Source organism: Taudactylus pleione, unplaced genomic scaffold (genome assembly GCF_031769625.1).
Source record: "Taudactylus pleione unplaced genomic scaffold, aTauple2 ptg000018l, whole genome shotgun sequence".
Classification (NCBI taxonomy): Eukaryota; Metazoa; Chordata; class Amphibia; order Anura; family Myobatrachidae; genus Taudactylus; species Taudactylus pleione.
This window is the reverse complement of record NW_028284420.1, coordinates 18,580,789-18,605,908: the sequence shown is the minus strand read 5'-3', so window position 1 is coordinate 18,605,908 and position 25,120 is coordinate 18,580,789. Positions and strand designations below refer to the sequence as shown.

Sequence of the window (25,120 nt, the reverse complement as noted above, 5' to 3'; positions counted from 1 at the left end):
ACATACTAGTGTGTGGGGACGACATGGCACAGCGGGTCCATAACTTGAATATACAAGAACATTTAGAAAGTGTAATAGATACGTTCAAGTTAATGAGTAGGCCCCTTAAACTCATGGTTACAGCAGTTTCCACATGACTAAACCAATCTTAAATGTGATTGCTATATAACAACAGTCAAACTCACGTGTGTGCCAGAACCTGGATGTTCATTATATCACCACTGCAAAAAGTGAGTGGCAGAAGAGATGTTAATGGATCACAGCAGGGGCGTATGAAGAGAGGAGGGGGCCCGTGTGCTTTCCCAGTCCGGGGCCCACCCCTCTCTCCCTGGCGGCCGGCAGCAGGCTGACGGATGACCGCAGCAGCAGTACACTCTGGGCACTAGTCTGTTACCAGAGTCTACTGCGCAGGTCGCCGGGAAAATGGCACAGCGTTTTCCTATGCGCATGCACAAAACGGCAAAATTGGCAGCGGTGGGGATTTTCCAGCGTTTTGTGCAGTGCTATGGCACCCAGCGTGGGACCTCAGAGAGGTAAGTATTAAAAGATAGGGTGCGGTCAGGGGCGCTGAGAGGGGGGGGGAGCGGGTACAAATTGCCCGGGCTTCCTGAGGGGCCCGGCGGGGGCTCGGGTCCGATGCTGCCCCCCCCTCCCTCACAGCAGCCCAGCACACAGCGTGTGCTGAGCTGCAGTGGGAGACTGCTCGTGGCTGCTGAGCAGCAGCCACAGCAGTCTCCTATGCCTGTGGGGGGGAGCGATAACACTGCTCGCGCCCCCTCTGGCTTTGCGCCGGGCAGAGGGGGCTCCAAAGCCCCCCCGCCAGCACGAAGTGGAGCTGAATTATTTTTATTTTTTTCAAAGGTGGCAAGGCCACGCCTCCCACGATTAGGCCGCGCCCCGTTACCCGGGCCCGCCACGGCTCTTGGGGGGCCTGGGTGCGGTGTGGGCCCCCTCTTGGACCCAGGGGCCCGTGTGTACCATACACTCTGCAACGCTTATAAACACGCCCCTGGATCACAGTCAATGCTATGCTCAGTGGTGTCACTAGGGGTGTGTGGGCCGCACCATGTGACACCATCTGAGGTGGTGACACCAACATGCAGTCACTTGGTCACGCCGGCCCTCTGCCAGGATATATGTACGGATCGGACACCTCCTTTCTCTTTCCAGAACACTGTGCATGATGACGTCACGCCCGCCGCTTGGCTTTCAAGGAGGAGCATGGTGAGTGAAAGAAGCCACACGCCTCTGCATCTTCCAGCATCAGTTGCTGTGGTTGTTAATTGTTTAAATAAAGTTTGTCATTTGAAAGCAGCCCTGCCCCAGGCAGTGGGAGATCATCGTTCCTGACACCTATTTCAAAGGCTTAACAGTGCAGTGGCTGCTCCAAATGGCCCTGGCGCCCTATGTATTTATTTGAAATATTATATATAAAATGTATAGTGTAGGGTACTTTACAAGATTAGGCTTATTATATCTATAATAATAATAATCTCTGGAATTAATTTCTAAAGAGCAAGACAAGATTTACAATGAAAATATAATTATTGAGTAAAAGTAATCTACTATAACATCAGCTCTTTTCCCATCATGAATGTAAACTTTAGAATTTTATTACAAAATACTTTTTGTTTGGCAGAAGTCAGATTCACTACCTTATGCTGAATCAACAAACTAGCGCTAATGCGAGTGTTCATCCATTTGCAAGCAAAAACCTGTGCCAACCATTGATTTTACGCATAAAATTGTGTATTCTATTATAAATGATCCATATTTTAGAGGATTCTGTATGGTCTGATACGGCAGGAGGTCTATGGGGAGGTGACACCATAAGTTAATGCACTGTGTGACACCAATCCTAGTGACGCCCCTGGCCGTGCTAGCCCCTTATCTGATTTGCTGTCCTGGCAATGAATCATAAATAATCCCGTTTCCAACTGCAATATTAGCTCCCATAAGTTTCTATCGAGGCTGCTATAATGTGACATTTACCAAGCTTTGGAATGTGGCTTGGCCCCGGTAGCAAATGCCATCTTTAGATGGCGTTAGCCATTGTAGCCTGTCGACTACATATTGCACTATTTACTGAGACCTGTATAATGGTCGCTTGCACATGCGTAGTCTGATGACTGCACATGTGCAGTAGGCCGCCGTGGGTTCCAAAGCAAAAATTAAAGCGATTGCATCAGTGATCACTTTACTTTACACATTGCAAGGATAGACTCCTATCGGAGCCCCTGTCCCTGGATATGTTTCTTTATACTTCCAGGCGGAACATAAGTTCTTATTGCTACGAATAGCCATGATAAGTAGAGTTATCAGGTCTAAAAGTTAATAATTAATGAATAAGCCCCCAAGAATGCATGGTAAGCACAAAAATAAGTTTATCATACAGTTGGTCAGTATTGAAAAATAGAAGCATTTTTTCCAGGGACAAAATTTCAGTGGGTACCTCTTTAAAACTTGCACAGAAACAGACAAATCTCAGGTGCACAACTCCAAATTATTGATAATATGTACAGTCAGGTGCATAAATATTGGGACATTGACAGAATTTTAATATTTTGACCTCTATTCACCACCACAATGGCTTTGAAATGAAACAAATAAGTGTGCTTTAACTGCAGACTTTCAGATTTAATTTGAGGGTAATTACATCCAAATCAGGTGAACGGTGTAGGAATTACAACGGTTTCTATATGTGCCTCCCACTTTTTAAGGGGCCAAAAGTAATGGGACTATCAACGCAAAAGCTATTTCATGGACAGGTGTGGGCTATTCCCTCGTTATTTCATTATCAATTAAGCAGGTAAAAGGTCTGGAGTTGATTCTAGGTGTGACATTTGCATTTGGAATCAGTTGCTGTCGACTCTCAATATGAGATCCAAAGAGCTGTCACTATCAGTGAAGCAAGCCATCATTAGGCTGAAAAATCAAAACAAACCCATCAGAGAGATAGCAAAAACATTAGGTGTGGCCAAATCAACTGTTTGGAACATTCTTAAAAAGAAAGAACGCATCGAAGAGCTCAGCAACACCAGAAGACCACGGAAAACAACTGTGGTGGATGATAGAAGAATTATTTCCCTGGTGAAGAAAAACCCCTTCACAACAGTTGGCCAAATCAAGAACACTCTCCAGGAGGTAGGTGTATATGTGTCAAAGTCAACATTCAAGAGAAGACTTCACAATAGTGAATATAGAGGGTTCACCACAAGATGCAAGCCATTGGTGAGCCTCAAAAACAGGAAGACCAGATTAGAGTTTGACAAACAACATCTAAAAAAGCCACTACAGTTCTGGAACAACATCCTATGGACAGATGAGATAAAGATCAACTTGTTCCAGAGTGATGGGAAGAGAAGAGTATGGAGAAGGAAAGGAACTGCTAATGATCCAAAACATACCACCTCATAAGTGAAGCATGATGGTGGTATTGTCATGGCGTGGGCATGTATGGCTGCCAATGGAACTGGTTCCCTTGTATTTATTGATGATGTGACTGCTGACAAAAGCAGCAGAATGAATTCTGAAGTGTTTCGGGCAATAATATATGCTCATATTCAGTCAAATGCTTCAGAACTCATTGGACGGCGCTTCACAGTGCAGATGGACAATGATGCGAAGCATACTGCAAAAGCAATCAAAGAGTTTTTTAAGGCTAAAAAGTGGAATGTTATGCAATGGCCAAGTCAATCCCCTGACCTGAATTTGATTGAGCATGCATTTCACTTGATGAAGACAAAACTGAAGGGAAAATGCCCCAAGAACAAACAGGAACTGAAGACATTTGCAGTAGAGGCCTAGCAGAGCATCACCAGGGATGAAACCCAGCGTCTGGTGATGTCTATGTGTCAAAGGATTTGCAACAAAGTATTAAAAAGTGAAAGTTAGATTTATGATTGTTTATTTTGGCCCCTTAAAAAGTGGGAGGCACATACAGAAACCGTTGTAATTCCTACACCGTTCACCTAATTTGAATGTAATTACCCTCAAATTAAATGTGAAAGTCTGCAGTTAAAGCACATCTTGTTTGTTTCATTTCAAAGCCTTTGTGGTGGTGAATAGAGGCCAAAATATGAAAATTCTGTCAATGTCCCAATATTTATGCACCTGACTGTAAATGCAATAAAATGTTGCAATCAATAGAGGTTTTTATCATAATCATGGCCAAGGTTACGGGCCTAACCACAATATCCAGGTAACCTCTTTAGGGTAGGTCCCTAACATACTAGGGTTCAAATCCAGAGCGCAGGACCCCCCCAAACTGGCCCAGCTTAGCTGCCCCAGGGCACCGCCATAGTAAGAAAAGTGCAGTGTAAAGAGATAGTTAAGAGCAGCCACAGCTGCATATAAAGAATGAAAATAAAAAAGTGAAGTACATGATTAAACAAACAGTGAAGGGTTAAAATGTGTTATAAACGAAAAATGTGTTATAATGCGGTGCCCTGAAACAGATCAACCAAAGCAATCCAGGGGGACCCACACCCCAAAAATGAACCAAAGTTGCACTACAGTTTATAACTTGTAGGACTTACGTAGAATTGTGCCTAATACCAGTGTGCATATACATTACCAGACTCCATGCTTTTAAACCAATAAGGAACGGTGCTAATCCAGACTGTGGGTGTCTCCTTTCCCTCAGATGTGCAATAAAAGCACATTAAATGGAGTATATTCCTTATTGGTTTAAAATCAATTAGTCTCATCAGGTAGCACCTCCCTTATATATATTCAGGCTGTGCAGTCGAGGAATCTTTCCCATATACCTCTTTAAAACTTGCAACTGTCACTAGGAATTAGAGACCGTTGACAACCACAGTTTGTATATCTAGTATATACTGTATATACAAATATATATTTTTACAGCTGAGGAAAGATAAAATTATTCCTTAGTCTGAGGTAGATGTTTAGCACACTGCTAAGAAGCATTTATTGCATAGCTCTCAACATTTAATGTTGGGGAATTGGGACAAGTGCTGCCACTCATGGATCATGGAAACATGATCATGTATCAGAGGACATTACTATTGCTTCTGACATGCTGGACCTCCCTGTCCTGTTCCCATTCACCTTAAAAAATACAGTTTGCATGCCACGCACACCTTGGCTGCTGCGTGCGGCACTAATACACACTGATCTTCGATCCAGAGCATCAGTGAACTGCTGGTCAAATCAAGACAAAGCTGTCCCCTTTGGGAAGAAAGGACAAAGCATACCTCCCAACAATCCCGATTTCAGGAAGATAGTATCAATTTGAGGGGACTGTCTCGCGATTGGGACATTAGTCCCAATTGCATAGAGGTTTGGAGGCATTCCTTTGCTATAGCAAAAGTAGTCGGGTGCCTCCACCACGTGTGGCAATAAAATGGTGCTTATGTAGACTGGTTACTTGACTTCGCTCTTCAGAAGTGCTAAGTATGCCACCTCCGAGATTGTGGCCATACCCTTTAGGTGGACATGCCCACACTAAGATGTGGTCACACTCGTGGCAAGCTGCATCCACGTCTTCATGTCCCGGTTTTGGGAATGCTGGGAGAATGCTCAAATCAGAACTGTCAGTTGGGAAGAATACTACTGCACCTGTACTCAACAAAAACAAGCTCTGAATGACTGTGTGTTGCTTACTAATTTAGGATCTTAACCTCTGTAAAATATGGGAATGTCTGACTAAACTGGAGCCGTATCCACACTTTGTCCCAATTTTCTTATCTGCAATGGGAGCAATGTACACCTAAAAATGACTTTAATCTTCTGTAAGTATTTTTGGGTGGAATTCACTTTATAGTGGAGGTTTTGCAGATGCTGTCTGTAAGGGAGACATTCACGTACCAAACAGTTATCCTCATATACATAACACATGACATTGAGCAATAAAAAAATTACAACTTTTTAAAAAAAACAATGATAACAAACATTTCCTGGTCAACACCATACATTAATAATCTTAACAGATTTATTAGCTAGGACCACTCATGCTAAAGTCTAATTCTTCTTAAACCCGGAAATGTAAGTTTAGATGGAATTAAACAGGTTAAACATAAATTCATGAAATAATTTGCTTGTGTTCGGGAGATACACCAGTTTCAGCTAGTCAGCTGAGGTGAGCATAGACTGTCCTTTTCCTGCTGGCAGTTTCTTATTAATGGTCAGCGCACTGGACTGTACAGTATGATAAAAGCTTGCCCTGCGGGAGTTAGGAGAGCAGCCCTAGACTGTAGCAGAGGTAAGAGGATTTTTCTAACATCTTCTAATGTGTATTATTGTTTTACAGGCAGCATGTTGCTCATCAACAACACAGTGGTAGGAGTAAGGACGTCAGGCTGACGGTCGTATTGGGTTAATCGCCGGAGTACAAGTAAGTAATATTTTGCATTTCAGTTTAAATTATTTTATTCCACCCTAAACTGAAAAATTAGTTGGAGTCATTTATTTTTATAGTTATTTTATAAATGTATACCTTTAATTAAGAAATCAAATAGCATAAATTATTTTTTAAAGATCACTTTGATTTGCCTTACTGACAAAGAGATTTCTCGCAAACTGGAACATAATATAAAAAGTGAAAACACTGTGGAAAAGAGAGAGTTAAGATAGTTAACCCCTTAGTTAATAAGGAGTGCCCATCCCTTACACTGGGCAAAATTTACTAAGCAGCTGGTTCTAAACCCCAGCAGTTTGATGGCTGTTTTGATATTCGCAGGTTTTCAAAGGCCAAAACCACCATCAAATCACACTTTACAGTGGAATACAACATAATTGAATATCAAAGCATCATCAATGTTTTAGACCATAGAAAGAATAGAATAGAAACCCCAGATGTATCAAGCAGTGGTTTTGAAAACTACCATAAAACTGCTGCCAAACCCGCCGAAGAAATTACTAGCCTCAGACAGTGTGTCTGCTGAAACAGCAGGTAAATCAATTGATTTCGACAGGCAACAATTGATTGACAGGACTATCATCCATACACAACAAACAAATAAATATATATTTAAATTTCTCCCTGATGAAGTACAGCCTAAATATAGGGACATAAAAGACTAAACGCGTTGAGGGCATAGCGTTATACCAGCATTCTCTCTAAATGGTGAAAGATTTGCATGTAAAAAGTTTTGTATTTATTTTTATAATTTTTTATTCATCACTTATTCCAATTTTTTTTTATATATCTCACTCATGTGCTCTATGTGGTGTTTACAAACAAAATTACAAAGAAATACTCAAATATACGAGTATTTGTATTCTTTTTACCCACATGGTAAATATATATTGAGCAATGAATACTATGAAAGACGCATAGGACTTAAGACATCAGGTACATCCTGGTAAAAGTCTTACTGATCATTGGAGGGAAGATCTGTAGGACCTCAGAGGAAATCTACTTATTGATGAGCACGCATCATCTTGTTGCAGTACGCATATTACTTTCTTTTCTTCATTTGTCATTATGGAGTTAATACACTAGAGAGCGCATGTCTCTCACCCTTCCTCCTAGTGATTACTACCATTGAGGCATCATATCACCATATTGGAGAATATGTTAAAAGGAACGACAAGTATAGTTCCAGAAAGAACCACCATTTGATGAGCTTGGTGGTACACATAATAGTTTTATTACCCCTTTTTTAGAGTTATTACACTAGGGAGCGCCTATTTCTCACTCTTCATATATATATATATATATATATATATATATATATATATATATATATATATACATACATACATACATACATACATATACACATACATATACACACACATACATACACTACCACACTACACTCACAAATAAAAATCACACTGGGGACTTTAAGGGAAAAAAAAAAACTATAATGGAAAATAAACCTCAAATAGAGAGATACAGAAGAAACAAAACAACTTGTATATAAAAAAAAAATCACCACAATTAGCAATCACTTTATATCTTTGGCCTTATACTTTCCTACAACTTTCTCATCCTCCACTCACACTCCTCACAAACCCACAAAGTGAGAGTAATCAACTGTCTGTTCCTATTATGGCAGGTGAACGTTGTTTCTGTAAAAGCACCATTAAATATTAATAGTATCCCTTCTAATCCACTGTGGTCTGTTTATATTATATCAATTGAATGCTGATTTTTATAGCAAATAGAGTAGCACAAATACATTAATTTGAATAGAATAGCTTGTATTCCTCAGTGGTCTGTTTCAATTATGTCAATTGAATGTTGTTTCTATAAAAGCACCATACAGTATGAATAGAGCAGTTTGTATAGAAATGCAATGGGCACAGGTTGCTGGCATACAAACCACTTTGCCAGCAGCTTGTGCCCACCAAAATTGCAGCTTTTTCCTCACACCCCATAGAGGGGGGGGGGGTGTAGTTATCAGACTGGCGGCCGGGATGCCGCTGGTCTAAATCCTGACGCTGGAAGCAAACACAAGATTTAAGATAGGCGTTGAAATACGACGCCTATCTTAATCCCGATGCTGGAATACAGACGAGACGCCAGTCCGAATGGGGTAAGCGGGGGGCGTCTTAGCTGTTAGCTGCGGGGTGGGAGTGTTAGGTTTAGGTAGCATAGCGGGGTTAGCGTTAGGTTTTGGGGGAGAGGAGGTAAGGGATAGGCACCCCTAGGGGGGAGTGTTAGGGTTAGGCACCACTGGGGGGGTTAGGGTTAGGCACTAAGAGCGGAGTGTTAGGTTTAGGCATGAAAGGGGGAATACTTAGGTGCGGGGTGGGCAGGGTTAGGGTAGGCTACAAGAAGGGATGCCGCTGTTGGTATTTTGACTGGAGGCATCCCGACTGTCGGTATTACATACCCATTCCCATAGAGGGGCATGGAAACATCAACAATGTTCAGCTACCATAATTCCAAGTTATGTGTGCAGCACATTGCTTGGAATTTAATTGCCCTCATAAAGTATTACACATGAGAATACATTTTGAGATTTAAAATTTGAGGTAGGATCCATATATTTCATCAGAGCAGCATGGTGTTTTATGACTTATTATAAACGGGATGAAGTTAAAGTGGATTATGTTGCTTGGTTGACATAAATAAAGCAGGAGTAGTATAGTGGGAGTATATTTTGCCTGATGTACTGTAACGTTTTAAGCAATCATAAGCGATAGATGAGTGGACAGTAAAATATTAATTTGTGCTGCCATTAATAAATTACATGCAGTCTTATGTGTTTGGTGATGAATACCTCAAAGTGCTTTCCCTTTTATTTATGTCTATTAAAGGGCTCGTTTACCTTTAAAGAAACCTTTAGTCCTGCTTTTCACATATACTAAATGAGGGATCCCCCACGTGATCCCCATAGTTACATAAGTCTTAGAGACCTCTTCCTGGAGAATGTAGTCGGCATCCCAACAGGATGCCGATGGTCACAATACAGACAGCGGCATCCCGACTACCAGAATACTGACAGATTGCGGAGGTAACTATTAGGATTAGAGAGAGAGGGAAGAGTTAGGGTTGGGTACTAGGGAGAGGGTTAGGGTTAGGCTGCAGCAGGGAAGGGTTAGGGTTAGGCTGCGGGAGAGGAGGGTTAATGGGAAGGTTAGGGTTAGGCACTAGGGGGAGGGTTAGGCTGCAGGAGGGGAGGGTTAGGCTTCGGGAGAGGAGGGTTTAGGCTGCGGGAGGGGTGGGTTAAGGGGAAAGTTAGGGTTAGGCACTAGGGGGAGGGTTAGGCTGCAGGAGGGGAGTTTAGGATTAGGCTGTGAGACAGGAGAGTTAGGGTTAGGCTGCGGGAGGGGATGGTTAGGCTGCGTTGGTAGGGGTGGGTTAAGGGGAAGGTTAGGATTAGGCACTAGGGGGAGGCAGGCCCGCTGAGAGCCGTGGCGGGCCCGGGTAATAGGGGGCATGGCCTAATCACGGTAGGGCGTGGCCACGCCCCCTTCCCGACATAAAAAAAAAAAGATTTGCAGCGCCGCTTCGCGCTGGGGAGGGTGGCGCTCTGGACCCCCTCAGCCCTGCTCAAAGCCAGGGGGGGCGCAATCAGTGTGATCGCTCCCCCCCACAGGCATAGGAGACTGCTGTGGCTGCTGCTCAGCAGCCACGAGCAGTTTCCACTGCAGCTCAGCACACGCTGTGTGCTGGGCTGCTGTGAGGGAGGGGGAGCGCCGCCGGACCCGGGCAGGAGGGTTAGAGATAGGCTGCGGGAGGGGTGGGGGGGTTAGGGTAAGGGCTATAATCACGAAAATCTGTCAAGATCTGACTGTTGGGATGCTGCTGTTGGTATTCTGACTGTTGGGATCCTGTACCCAACCCCTTCCTGATATTTGTGCTTGTTTGGAGCGCATTGAAAGTTGTCCATTGTGCTTTAGTAGAGCTCTGTTGAAGTTATATGGATGCCTTGCGCCATACAGCATTGAAAGATCTGGTGAAAGTCAGTTCTTCAATTCAGATATTGGGGACCCACCGTTGGGTGGCAAGATTAATTTAGATGGGGTTGACCAGATTCTCCCAACCCTTTAAACACAATTTCAGAAATGGTGACTACAATTTTAGAATTGTGACTATTTTCAAATATGAAGAGGGGGTTTCTTATATTATATCAAGCTTGTGCTGACTGACCTAGTAGAGGAGAAATTGCAGCACAATGTGTAAAAGTAACATAAAGCCTATAGAAAATCTAGAACATTTTGACCAAAGAACAGAACAGCAATTCTCATGTTATGTCCCTCTGGTATATTTAAGCAATTTCTCATTTTCAGTCTTTTTTGCCCCTTTGTTATATTCTGTCTCCTTCTCATGTTCTTTGCCATCAGTCTAGTTTACCCCATTCATTTCTGACCTAGTAGGAGTTGAAATTGCAAAGAACACAAATATAACAGCAATAGCCACATAAAGAGAATATTGCGTCAAAACAACCAGCACAGCATATCTTAGGTTCTGTCTCACTGTTCGATATGAGCAGTTTCTTATTTTCCAAGTCTTCTGTCTCTTTTGCCCCATTTTTATTTTCGCTTTCCTCATGTTCTTTGTCTTCCCATTGTTTTACCAAATTACTGTCTGACCATGTAATTATATTAGTTTTGAAGTTTGCAGCCTCTTCCTTTCCATTCTCACCTCCTGTCAGTCCCTTCTCTTTTTCCCTGTGCTGATTTTCTCCTTTCATGTCACAATTTTCCTCATTCTTACTTCCAGATATGTCCTGTTTTCCAGACTCCATTACCCCATTTTTATTTTCGCTTTCCTCATGTTCTTTGTCTTCCCATTGTTTTACCAAATTACTGTCTGACCATGTAATTATATTAGTTTTGAAGTTTGCAGCCTCTTCCTTTCCATTCTCACCTCCTGTCAGTCCCTTCTCTTTTTCCCTGTGCTGATTTTCTCCTTTCATGTCACAATTTTCCTCATTCTTACTTCCAGATATGTCCTGTTTTCCAGACTCCATTATCCCATTTTTATTTTCGCTTTCCTCGTGTTCTTTGTCTTCCCATTGTTTTACCAAATTACTGTCTGACCCTGTCATTATATTAGTTCCGGAGTTTGCAGCCTCTTCCTTTCCATTCTCACCTCCTGTCTGTCCCTTCTCTTTTACCCTGTGCTGATTTTCTCCTTTCATTTCACAATTTTCCTCATTATTACTTCCAGATATGTCCTGTTTTCCAGACTCCATTACCACATCTTTATTTTCTATTTCTGGAGGATATTGTTTGTCTGCAGAGTATGTTACTAATGTCATTTCTGACCCTCCTTTCGCTATAACCTGTTCACTTCCTGTGGATTTTTCCGCTTTCTTCCTGTGTTCATTTTCTTCTTCTGCGTCATCATTTTCCTCATTCTTACTATCAGATATGTCCTGTTTTCTATCATCCTCACTAATTTCATAATTTTCCTCCAGATGTTTGTTATCTGTATTTACATTGTTGGTGGCTCCACTAGTTTGTAGGATATTAAGTGGTTCTGTTTCAGTCTGGCTCTCATCGTTACTCAAATCACAATTCTTATCACGTTTTCCTTGGTCTCCCTTTTCTTCCTGACTCCCTTCAGTTTCATTCTCTTTTATCTTCCTGTCCTCATCTTTCAATTTTGCCACAGGTTCACAGATAACCTTCTCTCCATTATACCCCTTTTCAACCAGATTCCCTTCACTTTCATTAGCTTTTTTCTCACTTTCCTCATCTGGTTTGTAATTTGTCAGTGTTTCCACAGGTCCCCAGATAAATGTATCTTGAGATTTGTAGTTTAACCAGGCAAAATGCACCAATTTCCTGCGCGCAATCTTGTCTTTCACAGTGAACATGAAATAGTCTAATACACTTCTTTTTACATTCTGTAATTGGCCATTACACAGGGTCTCCTCCAGGAAAAACCCGACAAGTGGGGCCTGGAATTTTCCATAGCCCAGCTCCCCCAAACACTTCAGTATCCGTGTGATCCTCAGGTTGTTGTGGCTGTGACTGTGGAAAAGGACAGAGAAGATTAGAAATGTGCTGGATGTTTATAATTCTGTACCTACAACTCCCATGATAGCTGCAGAACTTCATCACTCACTTGTCCAGGTTCCAAAATCTCTCCTCCCAGTTTTCAGCTCGAGCCACTTTTCCAGTCTCATTGTCCAGGAGATGGATCCCGTAAAATCCCAACATAAGTATGTAGGACTCAAGGAACCTTCTTGTGACATCTTTATCCTCATTCATAATCTAAAACAGGTGCAAATATTATAAAGTGAGCTAGTGTTTAACATAATAGAGCCAAAAAATAGTTGTCCATTACCTTAATCTCTTTCCTTGACAATGGGGCAGCATGTGGGTTTACACCATGCTCCTGCAGTGGAAATAGCCTGTAATGACAATTTTATATCACTACTCCTTATAATAAAAGACTAAAAAAATCTGTACAGATGCAAAAATGGAATTATTAAGGTTATTCACTTTTAGTTTTATAACCCACCCTCTTGATCCTATGTAATGTAAAATTAAGGCAGATGTATTATTAGAGAACTTAACTTACTGTGCCGCTAAAGCTCCATCTGCTTCACCTCCCATAACACCAAAATGTATTAACATCTCGGCCGCTGGAATGGGGAAAAGAAAACTCCTCCCTCCTGTAGCGCGTCAGCCTATGATTGCATACCCTCCAACTATACCGTTTTAACCGGTACAGTACCATTTTCTAATGGTCTGTACCAGCAAATGGGGCTGTACAGTTTTGTACCGGGTTGGTACACACACCAGATTTATTAAGCAGCACTGCTGGGACACAGGACTCCCGCAGCGCTGCTGAGTGACAGCCGACCTACGTGCTTCTCTCCCCTGACCACCAGCGCTGGTATACAGAACATGCAGTATATTACTGTTCTAAACTAGCAAGCACCCGATGCCTCCAGCCCCCATGGACACGCCTCTTTGCCCATGACCATGCCCCTTTATCTGCGACCACGCCCCCCATGTACCGGGTTCTTACTGGGAAATGTTGGAGGGTAAGATGCACTTTGTAATGCCTCCTGGTCTGACCCAATGCGCATGCGCGAGATCTCACAAAAATCGTGACATCTCATGCACACATGTACACCACCGCTGGGTAGTATACATACTGCCAGGTAATATTGTTGATCTGTGAAAAAATATAAATATAATATAAAAAACAATAATCCACAAAAGTGAGTGAATCATTTTTTAATAAGAGCTGTCAGATTACTGTCACCATACAACTGTATGGCAACGGCGAAACCAATACATTTTCTCTACGGTAACTGTATTGATACATGCTGATGGATTTAGCTCATTTGACACTTGATAATACATCTAAGGAGGCGTGGCCTATGGTAATTACCATAGGCCACGCCTCCTGATGTTAACTGAGGGGCGTGCCCGCATGGTACGCCTCCAAAGAACGTTAGGCTGGGGGGAGCCTCACTAGCTGGGCTTCACCCAGTCCTCTCACGGCACTGAATGGATGCCGCACGCATGCGCGCAGCATGCATTCGACTCCGGGGTCCTGGCACCACCCCACAGCTGCGGCAGTGGGGGTCCCCAACCCTCCGATTTGACCACCCGCGGGCTACTTCGGCCCACGGGTGGAACAGCGGGTCAGTACTGTCCCGCTGAAATCGGGATGCTGGGGAAGGGTGCGCCCTCTATGGGTTGGACATACCCCTAGAGCCGGCCCTGCGTTATCACATGATATTGTTGTTTCTCTTTCTTTTTTTTCCACATATCTCTGAACAAATTGAGAACATTACAAAAAAGTTTTCATTTAAAATAGATCAAACAAAGCACCGGAACCCTTTTCTTTTGTTTCCGAAATTTGTCTTTTGAGGGGTCATGTTGAAAAGTTCCTGCTGTTCCTGGCTGCATATCTGGATCTATTATTAGATCTTAGAGGGGACTTGACGCCAATCATGCATTTTTATAAAACACTGCAGCAATAGACGGGGCAGCAGTATGAACAGTCCCATCCGTATCCAGCAGTCTGTGCACAGTGGTAGGAGCAACATTGGCCATGGCCATGTAAGACATAGGGCTCTATTTACTACAATCCGCATTTGTAATGCGGACTGCAGTGTGATATTACCAACTGAATTTTATTGCGAATTCAGGCAATATCACAGGGATTTACTACAAATCCCTTGCAGGGACAGAGCTTGCGAGAAAGCTCTGTCCCTGCGAATCCCCTCTGCAGCCTTATCACGGTATTTTCGCAAAAAATGCTGTGACAAGTGCCCCGCGCATGTGCTGACCAGCCGCCGCTGCTATCCCTCCGTCGCCAAGCCCCGTCCCCATCGCTAAGCCCCACCCCGCACGATCGTGGACACCCCCCCGCTACCCCTTAATTACACTTACCTGCAGTTATTTGGCCTCCGGGGATGTCCTCTGTTGCTCCGGTCAGCCGACATCCCATACTGCACTGGGACCCTGTCAGGTGACGACCGGACCGCAGTGCAGCATGGGAGACCAGCTGACCGGAGGGAGGACATCACTGGAGCCCCGAACTCCGGTCCCTGGACTCAGGTAAGTTTGTTTTTTTTTTACTTTTTTTTTTTTAAGCCGAGATCAGCATGTGGTCTGTTTAGACCACACAGCTGATTACTGGGGCCAGCTCCGGCGCTGCTCTGCATGTTAGTGCGGAGCCGGAGTCCGGTAACTGGGGGAGACCCTAGTTAACGCCACCTCCAGGTGGCGTTATCACAGGGCTTTCCCCGGTATTTTTTCACATTTTATTTTTAGTAACTTTGGTCAGATCACATTTCCCATTACAATTATGGGAAATGCGATCTGATTACTAAAAATAAGTGATAATTAGGGCTTGGAATAGAATTTTACGAATTCTACTCCAATTGCCCTGTAGTAACTTTAGGTGAAACTAATATAATGTGAAAAGGGTGTGAAAACACCCCTTTTCACTTTATTTTAGTAAAATTAATGTTAATAAATAGAGCCCATAAACCTGCCAGCTCTGTCTGCCTGAATGTAATAATCATGGGTCGAAAAAAAGAAGATGGCTCTTCAATTCGTCAAGCAAGAAATCAGACTATTGCTTATGAACTATTAACCATTCGAGCCTATCTGCTGAAAGCCTACTAACAACTCTTCAAGGACTCAACATCTCTGATCTAATTCCAGGTCCCGCCTCCTATGAAAAATCTTAAACTGTGCCACCCTGGAGATCAAAGTACCCCGAAGGAAAACCTTGAAAGTATCCCAAACTAGAGGAACCCACCTAGGTTTAGTAGCAAAGAAACCCTCCCAGGCCACAAGGAACTTGGATGCTGTTCCCATCTGCATCAGCCACAAAGAGTTAAACCTCCAAAAGCACCCTTAAGGTGCATACACACTAGACGATATGCTCCCTGAGCGATATCGTCTAGTGTGTCCCCGGCAGGCTGTGCTCAATGTCGTTCATGACATTGAGCACAGCCGCTGAACAATATCATTAGCGATATCGTTCAGCGCCGGGCTCTCTCACCCATTCCCTGACATGCAGCAACCTGACGAGGTCGTCAGGTTGGCCTGCATGTCAGCCCGATGAACGAGGATGACGAACGACCCGCGGGAACGCGCGTCGTCGTCATCGTTCATCTTTTTTGTGTTAAAAATGGACGATAAAGTGGACGACTGAACGATAACGATATCGTTATCGTTCAGTCGTCCACTTTAATCGCCCAGTGTGTACGCACCATTAGGGAAACTCAAATTCAGTGTCAATAACAGAGGGGAGTGTGAACCACAGGAACCAGAGAAGGGGGAAACAAATACCATGTCTATCCTGGAAAAGGTATGAGGAGATAAAACAGTAGTAACAGCGGGCATCAGGGTGCCACTGGCTCAACCCATTTACGAAATGAGGCGAAAAAAGGAGGGCCCGCCTCCCCTTCCATCTATCTAACACTTCATCCAGTACTACATTGAAATCTCCGATACATATTACTGGAATATTAGGAATGTCAGTGAGAAACTAAAAGGACATCAGAGCTAAAGGGAAGGGGGACATACACAGCTAATTAAACAAATGGGAATGCATGCACTGGGCCACACAGGAAAACAAACATCGCAGGGGGTACACTTGAATCCTATGACAAATGAAACACATAGATTAAAACAGAATCCCCTCTAGAGTTGGAGTGGAAAGTCCATCCCACCTAAGGCTTCTTCAGGGAAAGAACCCTACTGCCAACCAAATGGCAATACCAGCCCAGGAGCAGCACGCCAGCTGTAGTCTTTAAAAATACAGAATAAGATTATCCTCAACTAACCAGAACTAACAAAAAGGTATCTAAAGTCAGACTTATATGAGCAGTAAACCTAGCATGAAAACAAAACACACAGTTTAAAGCAAGGAAACAGAGAAAATTTCCAAAAAGAACACAGCGAAAAAGTGCCCTTATAGAAAATCAGTGATGTGAAAAGTAGCAAACATACAGTATATCATGTAGATATAAAGATGATATTTAAGTGAACAGAAATCAATCTGGGAGTCCATTGTGTCTGGGAACCTGAATATGAAGCCAGGTTGCTGCTTCTTGAGGAGAATCAAAGTAGTGGGTACGGCCACCCAAGACAACTCTCAAATGACCAGGAAACAGCATAGAATAAGGAAGTTGTAAGTCCCTGAAGTGCCTGTTTACTTGTAGAAATTGGGACCTAGATTTATGGACATCAGAAGAAAAGTCCTGGAAAACCCTGAACATTGAATTCCAGGGGACCCTTTGTCCTGGCAAGACGTAGCACAGCATCACTATCCCTGAAGTGCTTAATCTTGACAATAAATGTCTAGGTGGAGCCCTTGCGGGAAGAGCCCTAGGTGGAATCCGACAGCCTACTTAACAGCAAACTAGAGGGTAAATGTGTCTCAGTCAAAGACTGTAATTAAGCAGGATTCCAGGAATTGCTCAGAGCCATTGCCCTCCACATTCTCAGGTAGACCAACCAGACGGATATAATTTTGGAGGAGACATACCTCCAAATTAGTAAGCATAAACTGACACACCAACTACTTGCGGTGCACAGTTTCACCGCATTTCCTACATTCATTTTAATCACTTTGGTACAGCAGGTTCTTGGTGTTGGTATGATCTCTGTATTGTATAGCACCCTCTTATTTTCAACTGATCCTCCTATTCATAAATGTGAGCTCCAGTGGGAAGTGGACTTGGGTAGACCATCCAAGGAGGACACTTGGTGCCCTAGAAGACAGAGAGAGTGAGTGAGTATCTAAATCCTCAAACTCTATGTTAGTGAAAAAGAACTCGTATAAAATTTACTATCGGTGGTACCAATTCCCCACTAGATTACACAGGATTCATGGCTCTGCTTCACCACATTGCTGGAGAGGTTGTGGTGACCTGGGTACCTTTCTTCACACCCAGAGTACCTAACCTAAGATTGTAACCTTCTGGGAGGTGGTATCAGACCTTCTCTAAAGTAATGAATTAATCGATAAATAGAAATTCATGTTTTTTCTTTTGGGGCTTCGTCTTTATTCCCTAGACACGCATTTAGACAAATTGTTGACACAATCCTCAATGCGGCCAGATGCCTCATTTCCTCCCACTGGAAGTGTCCTGATCCTCCTCCTTTTCCACTGGTTATTAACAAAGTCTGGCACCTGTTTGCAATGAAAAAAAATAACCGCCTACCTTAATAACAAGTCCCACATTTTCATTCAGACTTGAAAACTTCTATATTCCTCTGTTCCCCCATCTCTATGTTTCATATTGCTCTACCTTTTGTTTATGGCTGTTATTTTGAACAGCCTTTTACTCTATTCTTTTTCATCTATTTTTAATTAGTGTTACACTTTCGGGCAACTACTCTTTGCTAGCTGAGGTGGGTTGGGTATATTTTGTTGACACTCATCAAGTCGACATTCATAATGTTGATATGCTTAAGCATGTTGGCATTCATCATGTTGACACTGATAAAATGTCAACAAGATGAGCATGTCATCAAAGCAGTCCTCACGACTCACCTTGTTTGTCGACCGAAGTGGTGTCTTTTGGTTCTGGCAGTCAGGCATGCAGGGTTGAGTAACCCACCCCCCTAGTGCCTTACCCTAACCCATACTTGCCTACCCTCCCGATTCGGTCGGGAGCCTCCCGAAAATCGGGTGCCGCTCCCGACCTCCCGGGATGGCAGGCAAGTCTCACGGCTGCCGCCGACCCCTCCTGTCCCACCGCAAATCTCCCGGCAGCGAAGGGGGGCGGTGACGCGATTCGCGTCATTTTGGCACCGCCCCCCGCTTCACACTGCCTGTAATATCGGCAGTGTGTAGCGGGGGCGGGGCCAAAAGGACGCACTCGCGTGGCTCCGCCCCGCCCGCAAAACCTCATCTTGCCGGCCCCGCCCCAACCCTTCCATCCTGCAGCCTAATCCTATCACTCCGCTCTCACAGCGTAACTCTAACCCACAGCTCCCGCAACCTAACCGTAACACTCCGCTCCCTAAGCCTAAACATAATGTCAGCATTCTGCAGAATGTCGACATTTTGAACATGTCCACGTTTTACAGATGTTGACATGTTTCTTGTCAACATATCACCAATGTCAACATCATAACTGTTGACATTGTGGTGTCAACAATATTACTGTCGACATTGTATGCATGTGGGGCAGCACAGACGGTGTAATGGTTAGCATTACTGCCTCATAGCAGAGGTCATGGGTTCGTTTACCACTAATGCCCTAACTGCGGAGTTTGTATATACTCTCTGTGCTTGTGTGGGTTTCCCCCGGTACTCTGGTTTCCTCCCACACTCCAAAAATATACTGATGGGTTAATTTTGTTGTGATCCAATTGACCTTAGTGTGTAAGTGTGTGAGCATTTGGTAGGGAAATTATATTGTATGCTCCACTGGGGCAGGGATGATGTGAATGGACAAATATTCTCTGTAAAGCGCTGCGTAATATGTGTGCGCTATATAAATAACTGGTAATCGTGCAATCGCTCAGTAATTGTGCACCATAATGACGGAAACGACCAGCGATGCGCGCTCGCGCTGGTCGTTTCTGACATCTAACATCGCCTGAACATGCAGGCCAATCTGCTGATAACGACAGCTTGGCCATGTTCAAGAATGATGGATGGTGCCTACACTGAACAACATATCATTCAGTGTAAGCACTACAGGGGGATCAGGAACGACTGTACGATCAGATGTCGTAATCATCTTTCCTAGTCGCCTTGTGTGCGCACCTTTATACAGAACACTGTTGTTAGGTTTGTTTTTCTGTATTGGCAGTTAACAATTAAAATTGTGTCAATGCTTACAATGTGCCTTTCACTGTCTGACATTACTGTTGTTTTTTATTTATCCCTTTACGTATATGTTGTGTGATGCCTTTGAAACAGTAAATAATACCTTAAAAATAATGATAAAATGCAAAAGTTCATTACAGTCCAACATTTCTATCATCTTGGCTCCTACCACTTGCCTCTTTAGAACAGGCAGAGGTTTAGTTGATGCCTCATCTCCTGTGAAGCCTTCAGGGAAACCAATAGAGAAACTACAGCACTTCAGGTAAGCAGAAGTTTGTGAACTTCACCCAAACTTAAATAGGTTTTCTTTTTTTTTTTTAAATCAAATTGATGTTTAACCATTAATACCCAATAAATGTATTCTTCATTTTTACATGTAATACATTTTTCATGTTTTTTTAAACAATACGTGCATGTGCATTGTTTATGTAATTAACCTGTAGTCGATCAGTTAATCAGAATGTTCACATCAGTACAGAGTATTTCAGGACATTTGTGTGTATATATTAGTAAGGACAGGGCTGACTGTAACAATGGCAGTTTATTGATATGAGGATAGGCATGAATGTAAGCAGGAAGTCATAAAGAGCAAATTCCACCAACAGCACCGAGTAGTGATGTGTGGCTGCTTGTACATTTATGCTAGAACAGAGGATCTCAAACGCAGTCCTCAAGGCTCCCCAACAGTTCAGGTTTTAGAGATATCCGTGTTTGAGCACAGGTGGGTAAATCAAATTGACTGAGGTACTAGTTAAGACACCTGTGCTCAACCATTAATAATAATATTATTATTATCAGTTATTTATATAGCGCACACATATTCCGCAGCGCTTTACAGAGAGCATTTGGCCATTCACATCGGTCCCTGCCCCAGTGGAGCTTACAATCTATTTTCCTTATCACACACATACACACTAGGGTTAATTTTGTTGGGAGCCAATTAACCTACCAGTATATTTTTGGAGTGTGGGAGGAAACCGGAGTACCTGGAGGAAACCCACGCAAGCACAGGGAGAATATACAAACTCCACACAGTTAGGGCCGTAGTGGGAATCAACCATGGATATGTCTAAAACCTGAACTGTTGGGGAGCATTGAGAACAGAGTTTGGGAACCTCTGTGTTAGAAGATTGGTGTGTCAGATGCATTCATTTTATTTATATCACTTCGCCCAAACCTGAACAATTACACATTCATAAACCTTCTTCACTCACCACTGGATGAAGGAATGATTGTACTCCAGTGTGTTATAGTCATCCTTCCAGCATTCAAGCAGATCTTCTATTTTAAGTCCTATATTAGATAATGAGAACTGATCACACTTTTTACCATAGACATGATATCCAAAGAAAAACTGAGCCACCTGATTACATTATATCATTAGAAATACACAGCACTGGAAATATTAATGTGTGTGTTTTAATGTTTTTAATAAATTGGTGGAAGTGCAAGCAGAAAAGTGTCCTCCTTATGGGTGTGGTATATTATTTAGACAATCAATATATAGACAATCATAATATAGACACTATCAGTGGGATACTATATTGTACATTTGTCCATTATGACTGATCACCATTATTTATTATTTTATCTATGTCACCATTATGCAGTCAACATTTTGACTGTCTACACAGTGGCAGAACTCCTGGAGGAAATGGAAGCATTGACCTCAAGGTGCCAGCTGTTAGCGGGGCACCAAGGTGCAGGTACAATGACAGGGGGTACAAGGTGCACAGTTGTGTTGGGCCCCAAGAATCTAAGCACACAGATTAATCCATCTATAACAGTCGCCTGCTCCCTGCTGATCAGCGGTGCAGGCAGTGGCTATAGATGATTTTATCTGTGGGGCCCTGGAAGCTGCTGTCCCAGAATCTTCTGGTACTATCCACAGCTGGTGCAATAATTTTTTTTGTTTATGTGTGACCTCATGCCACATCAACAGCGCAAAGACAAGAGCTACGGCTGGAAGAGGATCAACCAGAAGACACTGAAGAAGGTAAGTGTCTGTTGACTGGAGTCTAAGGGATGCAGGAGCTGGAGAGACACTGCAGGTCATGAAAAACAGAAGGGAGCTGGAGAGACACTGGGGAACTGGAGAGACAGAAAGGATCTGGAGCTGCAGAAACATGAGGGAATTAGGCTAGAGAGATACAAGGGGGGGATAAGGCCGAAGAAGATTTGGGGGGGGTGGGGGGGAAGTGCTCCTTCAGTTGTGCTACTGCACATGCGCCGACAGATGTTTGCACCTGTGCTGACCACAGCCACTGGGGAAGGAGGGGCACCACCGTCTATTTCACCTTCGGGCACCTGGTAACCTGGTATGATCTTACACCTCTGTGTCTACATATTTGGTTGTCGACCTTTTGGCTGTCAACATTTTGACTAAGTCTATATTTGACTGTCAACATTTATTGTGCAAGCCTGTTTTCCTGTTATTACAGCGAGAGTGGGCATTGCTTCATCATGTGGTATTTGACACTGAACTCTAAGCACCAGAGTTGAGGAAGGCAGAAATGTGGTAAGTTAATATTTTATCTTACTCAAGAAGCACTGAGGCAGAGAGCTTGGGGTCTCACCAACCTCTGGTTTAGTTAATGGTGAAGACACATTTAACAGGTATAATAATGTGCTCTGAATTGAACATCTTGCCCTTGAGGTAGCACTGATACATGGAGAGAAGCAGTTGGCCACACAAGATAGTAGAGAAGTGAAGAGGTTTAATTGGGTTCCCTTAGCTTAGAAATAGTACTGGATGCCAAATGAAAAGATTTACCAAAAAAAGATGTGTTGGATTTAGCATCCATGATGTCCAGCCCTGATAGGTGTTAATCACGATCTATGACCCAACATGACCGCAATACATTTGGATTACACTCTAAATTCACAAAGAGAAGAGGTGACCAGTGTAAAAATCAGAAGAACATAGTATTGTGACACCTTAATATATATAGTGGAAGTGGAGGGGAAGATATGTCAGAGGAAGAAATGCAGAAGGAGTGGTTGGGTTGGATAGGTAGGAAGTGAACCACTTTGTATTGCTTTGATCTATTGTCCCCCTGGACAAAACAAACAAATCTTGAACATTACTCTGCATGGCTCCCTTTTTTCTTATTCCACGTCAGTCAGGCTTTTGCTCCCAACATTCCACAGAGACTGCAATGACTAAAGTGGTCAATGATTTGATCATTGTTAAATCTAAGGGCTATTACTCACTTATAATTCTCCTGGATCTCTCTGCTGCATTTCACACTGTTGACTACTCTCTTCTCATATACATGCTACAATCCCTAGGACACTATCCTATCCTAGTTATCTTCCTATCAAAATGCTTTTCACTGTCCATTTTCTTGATCCAGCTCCTCTGATTTTTATCAGGTTGAGTAACCCAAGGCTTAGTCCTAGGTTCTCTGCTTTTCTTTATATACATCACTTCTCTGGGAAAACGGATAAGCTCATTCGGGTTTCAGTATCTTCTATATGCAGATGATACTTACATTTACCTATTTTCTCCAAATCTCTCACCATGTGTGTTGGCCCATACTGAAAGTCTTTCTGTCATTTCATCTTGGATGTCATCTCGCCAACTCAATCTTTCAATATCACAGTTAACCAACCTGACATTTCTATTACTTTTGATAATGTAACAATAATTCCTACCCCTCAAACTCTCTGCCTAGGCGGTATCCTTGACTCAGAACTGTTCGTTGCTCCCCACATTGTCTGTATTCAAAAATTTAACATACATCAAATAAATATATCCAGAATATCTCACACAAGACACTGCAAAAAGGTTGTTTCATGCACTCATTATCTTCTGCATTGAGCATTGAGTATTGTAATAGTCTCCTTACTGGTCTTCCCCTAAACAGACTTTCACCCCTACAGTCTACACTGAAGTGCCAAAAGTCATGTGATAGATGCCTAGTATTGTGTAGGACCCCCATTAGCCCAGAGAAGTGCAGCAACTTTATGTGGCATAGATTCCACAAGTGGACGGAAGACCTCTGGAGAGATGTTGACCCATCCATCTGAATAGCTTCCCACAGCTCCCTAGGTGCAGGATCTTGAGTGCAAATGGACCTCTCCACCACATGCCATATATACGCTTGATTGAATTCATTTTGGGTGAACGTGGTGGCCACCTATTATCAGAACTCTCTAGAATGCTCCTGGAACCAATTCTGGACAACTTGGGACTGATGACACTGTGCATTATCCTGCTGGAATATGCCATTGTTGTGGGGGTACATGAAGTCCATGAAGGGCTCAAATAGTTATCATGCAATGCAACGTAGCAGTTACTGGTCAATGACGTGTTTTTGCGGATCAGCGGAATGCCACATGAACAAACCCATGCAACATGAACACACCACACGCCATTATGGAACCACCGCCAGCCTGTATGGTGCCTTGTTGATCACTGAGGTCCATGGGCTCATGGGGTCTGCGCCATACTCAAACCCTAATATCAACTCGAAACAACTGGAACAGTGACTCATTGGACCACGCCACATGTTGCCAGTCCTCCAGGGTCCAATTAGCGACATCACGAGCCCAGTGAGGAGCTGTGTCCAGTGTTGTAGTGTTACCAGGGGTACTCTGGTGGGACTTTTGCTCCCATATACCATGGAAGTTAAAGAACGCTGCACTGAACTGCCGTATATGCTTCTGGTAGCTCCTGCATTGAATGTGGATGTGATTTGAGCCAGTGTCACTTGTCTGTTACCACGAACAATTCTGGCTAGGTGCCGCTGGTCATGATCAATAAGCACCAGTGGGCAGCCACTGCATTGTCCACAGTGGCTGGTAATGCCACCCATGAGGTATTCCCGGTACACGCGTGACACCGTAGATCAAAGAATGGTTGAATGTCCGCACAACTTTGAATCTGTGTGGCACCCACTATCATTCCCTATTCAAACTCTGATAATTCATGTCTCCTTGCCATAACCAGCCTAGACAGTGTTTAATCTGACTCACAAGATATCAGATAACAACTGATGCAGGTCTGGGCATTTCCAAGAGGTCACCTACAATTACCTTTACATACTGCTATGCTATGACTTTTGGCACTTCCGTTTTGAATGCAGCAGCTAGACTGATTTTTCTCATAGAATATTTTTTTACTGTTCTTCCACTCGGTCAGTGCCTAGATTGGTTACCTACATTTGACAAATTCAATGTAAATTTGTTTCTTCTTACATACAAGACTATCAAGAAAACTACAGCAGCAAACTATCTCTTTGCTAATTTCAAAATGGCTCCCAACTCTACCCCTTCACTCTACACAACATTGGCATCTCTCATCCACACTCTGGTATTACCTGCTCCCATTCATGGTTACAGGAATTTTTCAGGCTGTACCCACACTGTGGAATGCCCTCCCTCATACATCAAGACTTCTAACCTCCAAATTGT

At 43.2% G+C, this 25,120-nt stretch overlaps 1 protein-coding gene across 5 annotated transcripts in view; it reads right to left on the bottom strand.

Annotated features, from left to right (window-relative positions):
• Positions 1–5,858: 5,858 nt before the first annotated feature.
• LOC148540705 (uncharacterized) overlaps positions 5,859–25,120 on the bottom strand; it is an 83,286-nt gene continuing 64,024 nt past the window's right edge. For all 5 annotated transcript variants that reach the window (XM_088442801.1, XM_088442806.1, XM_088442805.1 and 2 more), the window contains exons 5-8: positions 20,917–20,995; positions 12,722–12,788; positions 12,500–12,648; positions 5,859–12,405 (exon numbers count right to left, since the gene is read on the bottom strand). In XM_088442801.1, the coding sequence (XP_088298927.1) occupies positions 10,794–12,405; positions 12,500–12,648; positions 12,722–12,788; positions 20,917–20,995 (1,907 nt within the window). In that variant the 3' untranslated portion in view covers positions 5,859–10,793. The remainder of the gene's footprint in view (positions 12,406–12,499; positions 12,649–12,721; positions 12,789–20,916; positions 20,996–25,120) is intronic.